This window comes from Chiloscyllium punctatum, chromosome 19 (genome assembly GCF_047496795.1).
Source record: "Chiloscyllium punctatum isolate Juve2018m chromosome 19, sChiPun1.3, whole genome shotgun sequence".
NCBI lineage: Eukaryota > Metazoa > Chordata > Chondrichthyes > Orectolobiformes > Hemiscylliidae > Chiloscyllium > Chiloscyllium punctatum.
Window position 1 is genome coordinate 62480803 of NC_092757.1, and position 6784 is coordinate 62487586.

The window sequence follows — 6784 nt, forward strand, 5'->3', positions numbered from 1 at the left end:
GACTCTGTCACGTTCTGAATGTTTTGTTTTCTGCTGCAGTTTTCTTGTGCTGTATTCTTGCATGCTGAGCTTCACCTGGTTGTTTTCTTCCCTTCCCACAGAAAAAGATCTTAATAGGAATTTGCATTGCAATAGTACTGTTGGTTATCATCATTGTTCTGGCTGTGTATCTCAGTTAATGCTCCAAATCACCAGAATCATCCTGATTGAAACTAAAGCTGGGCTTTTGTTCTACCACCACCATGCAGCACTCTTGTGAAACGGAGAGACGGCAAGCCATCATTACTGGGCATTTCCATTTTGTTTTGTCAAACATCTACCATTTACCACGAGGTGATGTTCGTAGCCACCAAGACCATTTACTCAGGTTTCAGTTCCACCCTTCAGTCTGGACTTTTTGTTTTGGCATCACTGTAAGCTGAAGAACAACATCAGGACTCGTGCTGCAGTTTCTCCTCTATTGTTTATTGGTTATTCTTCAGTCTCAGTTGAGAAACATTATCAGAATGAACTTTGCCTTAACAGGCCATGGTTTCACCAACTTATTAATCGACTCTGAATCCAGCTGACCTCCTGCTGTCATCAGGTTTTTATAATTTATAATTGATCTCTACCTATCCTTCTTCCTCTTTCTCGCCTCTTTTCCCTCATCCTCTTTCCCTTTTCCCTCTTCCCTTTTTTTGTGTCTTTCCCTCTCAATTCCCTCTTAGATTTATTCCCCGAGTGTATAAAATACACACAATTGCAGATAGAGACACATATCCCAACACTAAGATAAAAATGCATACCAGTACAGATCGACATGATTAAGCTATGAAGAAACTCCATTGATGTGAATAATACAAACTGAGCTTCCATTCATACCGTTACCCTCCCTTCAGGTAAAAACAAGGCTATGGGGAAGAACAGGGAAATGCGATTAGAACAGTGACTTCCACTTGAAGACTTACAAACACATTGGGATAGTTGATCTCCCATGTTTTAATATTTTACTTTCCTAGAAAGACAAAAGAGCAAGCCTGTAACTGGAGTCATAGTCTACAGCTTGGAAACAGGCCCTTTCGCCCAACTTGCTCATATGCCCAGCTTTCACAGTTAAAGTAGTCCCATTTGCAGGAGTTTGGTCCTAATCCCTCCGTCCCTATCCCATCCATAAACCTGTCTAAATCTTTCTTAAATGACGAAAATGTGCTCGCTTCCACCTCTACCTCTGGCAGCCTGTTCCAAACACTCATCACTCTCTTTGTGAATAAAATTGCCCCTTTGGACCCTTTTGTATCTCTCCCCTCTCCCTTTAAATCTATGCATTCTAGTTTTAGATTCCCCTATCGTGGGCAAAAGCTGTTGGCTATCTACCTTAGCTGTGCCTCTCATGATTTTATAGATCTCTGACAGGTAACACCTCAGTCTCTTAGGCTCCAGGGAAAAAGTCCCAGCCTATACAAACTTATAACACAAACCTTCTATTCCATGTAAATCTTTTCTGCACTCTTTCTTGTTTAATAACATCCTTTCTATAGTAGGATGTTCAGAACTGCATACAGTACTCCAAATGTGGCCTTACCAACATCTTGTAAGCTGCAACGGTATATCCCAAATCCTATTTTCAGTGCTCTGACCAATGAAAACAAGTATGTTAAAAGCCTCCCTCACCAACACGTCGACCTGTGACTCCACTTTCAAGCAGATATGAATGTTTGCCTCTAGATTGTTTTATTCTATAAGACTCTCCAGGGCCCTAGAATTGACTGTTAGTAAGTCCTGCCCTGGTTTGACCCACCAAAATGTAACACCTTGCATAAAATTAAATTCCATTTGCCATTCCTCAACCCATTGGCCCAGTTGATCAAGATCTCTTTGATTTTTAAAGTTATGAGCCCATATTACATGTCCAATAACCAGTACATATTCCTTACTTACCAAATCAAAACTCCATTAGACCACTTCCTAATTTTCAGTGCTGTAACTAAAATGTTGCTCACTTTTTATGGTCTCTCCTCATAGTATGGTCACTTTTGCCTTTAAAATCTTTGTAAAGTTTGGCACGCAACAGTGGAAAGCATTTTGTGATTAGTACAAATGGATGGCACTCACCAATGACCTTAAAGAAAGTTACCTAAAATGATTCAGTGGGGTTTCTCATCTCAATTTCTCCTAATCCAATGCAGCTTTCAATTTGGCCTCATCAACAGAGAATCTGTTGTTTCCTCAATTCATGAAATCACCAAAGAGGCTGAAAAGCCATCAGGTTGAAAAATTCTGACTAACAACAAGATGAGGGAATTAAAATTCACAAATTATAATTCACCTTTCATTGAGAGAAAAATAAAGATTGGAACTTTCACATGCAATTAAAGTAAGAACTCAAATATCAACAATGTTAATAAAAGGAAAAATAGGTTATTTTAAAAATCTGTGGATTTTTAAATCATGGAATAAAGGAAATGGCACTTATGAAATTAGCTTTTCACTGCCAAAGAGATTGTTCAGGAGTAATTATGACTTTATGTGCCATTAAAATCTCAGTTACACCTCATTGAACATTGTCAATTTCAATGAATTTGCAACTGGAATAGTTCATTGGAAGTTGAAGTTTACACCATAACAATTATTTTGTGTTGAGTGCATTTGTGATTGCAACAGCAAACCCTATGCAGTTTTCAATGTTTAACTGTGTGCCTGAACACACCAAAAGTTGCTGTCAATTTTACACAGTGGTCTGCTGGTAACTTTGTTATCATTGCAACCTCAAACACTTCCTCAGTACTGGTCCATTTCTATGATTGGAACTCTGGGGCTTGGTTATAGGGTGTAATATCCAAAATTACCAAGGCAACTAAGTAATTTCAGTTGAATGTAGACAGGATAATAGATTGGGTAGATAGATGTCAGCTAAAGCAAATGTGGCAAAATGTTAAGTGATTCATTTTTTGGAGGAATAATAGGGGACAAATAGCCTTTTTAAATAGAGTAGAGGAATGAATATAATTCACATGCACAAATGTTTAAAATTTGAAGGAACCATTGACAGGATTGTAAAAGAGAAATTTTCTTAGTACAAGAATAAAAAAACAATGCTAAATTGATGCAATTCATTAGTCAGGCTGCATATGGAACGATAGTGAAGTGTAGCAGTTATGGGTTCTTTCGCCAATTTTACTTTACCTAACTACATTGCGGCACACTCTCATTAGCTGTAGGCACCCTCTAATGCCCTGTCTGATTAGACATTTTGCATGGGTACTTTACAAGAAAATAGCAGCAGAAGGCCATTGAGCTTCTCAGGCCTGCCCCACTATCAAATAAGATCATAGCCGATCTGCACCAGGCTTCAACTCATTTTTCATGCCAACTTCTCATAGCCCTCAACTCTTTGATATTTCAGAAATGCATCTACCTCCTCTTTAAATACTTGCAGTGATCTAGCATCCACTACTCTCTGGGGTCGACAATTTCAAATATTCACTACCCTCAGAGAAGAAATTGCTTCACATCCCATTCTTAAATCCACCCATTATTCTGTAATTATGCCTCCTAGTTCAAAATTCCCTAACTACGGGAAACATCTTCTTAACATGTACCCTGTCAACCCCTCTCAGGATCTTTCAATTGTATATTTCAATAAGATTACCCTTATTCTTCAATAATGAATGAAGGCCTGACTTATTTACTAAAACATACTGACTCTGTTTAGTTGTAATCAGCATTTCTAACTGCCCTACTGTTTGTTCCTTAATAATGGACTCGAACAGCTTTTCCAACAACAAATATGAACATCTTGGTAGATTTTTCACCCCCCCAAATCCAGCACCAGGAGGACAATTATAGTGCCCCCTATTGTTACACTGGCCTCTGTAGCCTGACACTATCCCAAGTAATGCATTTGCTGTCCCATAATTAATTTAAAAAAGAGTTAAGTATAGCTATCATGGATAAGACCTGTAAATTCAATTCATTCTGTGCCATAATGGCAGTGTGGGGGTGGGAGGGGAGGTTGGAATAATTGGACTGTTTTGCAATTGGATATATACGGTATTATTGCAGAATTTGTATAATTCTGAATTACTTTAATGAGGCTGCTACAATGGGGTATTGTACTTTAAAGGTAAGAGAGTTAACTCATTTTAGTGACAAAAATAATACCATTGCTCCTAAAATCACTGCTGCAAAAACAAGGAACCCTTTATGTCTTGGAACTCCTTTCCCAGCTCCACAAATAACAGAGATCTCACTGACTACATTGGAATAGAAATTCATCCCAGTTGCTCTAAATGGACAACATGGCACCAGTCTGTGCCATACAGTATGACCTCTCCCCATGTAGCTTTCTTTTACCCAACAGTACCAACCACTTTCTGATCCCAATTCCAGATGAAAAAAGGAATGTGCAGCATTTCTTCACCATGATAAACCCAGTGAGTATGCGAGAGTTGGGAGAGGTCAGTAGTCAGGTCAGAAGGTAGTCAAGGTGGGTTACTCGATATATGGGATAGTTGTGTAGATGCTGTGATGTCAGGTAGATAGGGTGTTGTTCTTTCAGGTGATCAAGAGGGAATCAGTCAGGTGATTTGGGGTAGTCAGTCTTCAGGGAGAGTTATTGGTCAGACCGAGTACTGGTTGGAGGGGGATGTTTATTTGGGTCTGGTCAGGTGGAGTGTTGGGGGTTTAGGTAGGGATAGTGCTACTTGGTGATGGTCAGTGTGGGGCACTTAGGTGAGGTTGATGGAGGGGTAATCAGGAGGTATGGTGTGTTCTGGAGGTAGCTGCATTGTTATGGGGAGTAACTGAGTAGGGTTGAGGAAATAGGTGAATGGTGGGAGGGTAGTCAGATATGGGTTAAGTGGGAAGAATATTTTGGTGTTCTGGAAGGGTTGTTAGTTGGTAAGTCAGGTAAGAGTCAGATTAGGTTGAAGGGTAGCTAGGTCAGGTCAGGGTGTTGTCAAGTGGTCTAGAGGTAGTGAAGATGTGATTCGAGGGATGAATTGTAGCTAACTTGAGTTACTCTGGCTAACTATTGAATTAGATGAGGTATTAAACTGAATTAGATGAGATATTAAACTGACTAACACTTCATGGGTAAAAATCCAGGGAACTTCCTTGTATCTAACCTTGTATCTCCACCCTGAACTCAGAGTTGGAGCAATTTGTGGGGGTCCCAAGCAGCAGATGTCAATCCATTGGAAGTTTAAAGTTGCCAGCACTTCCCACATATGTCCGTGTGTCAGGAATTCCACAGGGTTCTAATGCACATCTCCCATTTTATGTTCCACCTCCAATTATCTGGAGAGTGGACAACATGATGTCATTGAGTTCCGTTGCTGTGGAATGTGTAGGATAGGTTGCCAATTCAATACCAGCTATTGTGCATCAATGCACAACATGAATTTCTAGCCCAGTGTACCATTTGATTCTAAATTCACAGCTCTACTCGTTATGTGTGGATAATGTGATCATTCTGCAGATGAATTATCCCTTCTTTTATCTTATTCTGTTCTTTTTGCAAGTCCATTACAGCACTCACATTACCTTCACCCATTTATGAAGAACTGGCTCCATGTTTTTCCTTCATTGTATATTTTATGGCTGCTTTGCTATTGCTTGATAAAATGTAATATTTCAAAACCATTTTTCATGTAACTCATTTACAGCATGTGTAGGTGGTGGACAGTCACATACTCTGTGGGAAGCAGTTGAATATTTCCTGTAGACCAGTACTCAATTCTCTAGACTTCACAGGATAAAGGGAGCTCAGGCTTGAAAGGTGGACTGCAGTTTCATGGGAAGAGTGGGCAATCTGAGCATTCTCTTTCATGATACCGTGTAGTGCCTGATGATGAGGATCACACAATCACAGAATGAGAGCAACACACAGTCACACACAACACTTAACACGTATATAGCACATGCACAACACCTATCTCTTGAGTAGTATTATGGCAAGATACTAATGATGCAAAAATTGAGCTCAGCTAGGCTATGAACGCCAGCATCTGTATTTTCAAACTAACTTCAAGTTTTCCAAATCTATAAAATATTCAGGCCTAGTCAGTACATCAATCAGCAACTGTTTAATAAAAGTCAAAGCTTTACAAAAATGATGCATTGAGTTCTAAACTGAAAAGGGACAAATTGTATACACTTTCTGCCTTCCCCTTTAATTCATGTGAAGCATTTGTAAACAGTCATGTCAGATATTCATTAATGTGAGACATTCTAGTGCAGGCTGGAGAAGGGGGGGGGGGGGGGGGGAAGGGTCTTTGAAATCAGTCAGTTTCTACTGGAAGCAGTTGAGTAATGTGCAAAGAGCTCTACAATGTATATGGTAAAAACAATGACTGCAGATGCTGGAAACCAGATTCTGGATTAGTGGTGCTGGAAGAGCACGGCAGTACAGGCAGCATCCGAGGAGTGCTGCCTGAACTGCTGTGCTCTTCCAGCACCACTAATCCAGAATCTACAATGTATATGGCATTTGGCATTATGGTGGGTTGGTAACATGACACTTTTAATGAGAGAGCTGTGTTGTAGGGATGATTTGTAACAGAGGGGTATTTATGATGTAAGATGCATTTGTAGCATTCAGGGGTTGTTATTGTTGAAGGTGTCTGTAATGTGTTTGAAAGAGTCGGTACATTTCATAAAAGGTAGTTTATTAATGTAAAGGGAAGATTTTTAATCACTTTTGAAATTGCTCATCTTCCATTCTGTAAAAGTCCTGTTAATTAAATGTAAAATAAAAGCTCCAGAACTAACCATTTCTCCTCTTCTTCCTGTCATGCTGCTT

At 39.5% G+C, this 6784-nt stretch overlaps 1 protein-coding gene across 6 annotated transcripts in view; it reads left to right on the forward strand.

The window, feature by feature from the left end:
• Positions 1 to 6784, forward strand: part of LOC140491405 (syntaxin-1A) — a 264150-nt gene that overhangs the window by 232683 nt on the left and 24683 nt on the right. For 2 of the 6 annotated variants that reach the window (XM_072589537.1, XM_072589536.1), the window contains exon 10: positions 249 to 6243. The exons of 2 other annotated variants lie outside the window; for them this stretch is intronic. In XM_072589537.1, the coding sequence (XP_072445638.1) occupies positions 249 to 422 (174 nt within the window). In that variant the 3' untranslated portion in view covers positions 423 to 6243. Of the gene's footprint in view, positions 1 to 101; positions 6244 to 6784 lie in introns of those variants that run through there. 2 more of the 6 variants (XM_072589541.1, XM_072589540.1) reach the window with 1 other exon arrangement.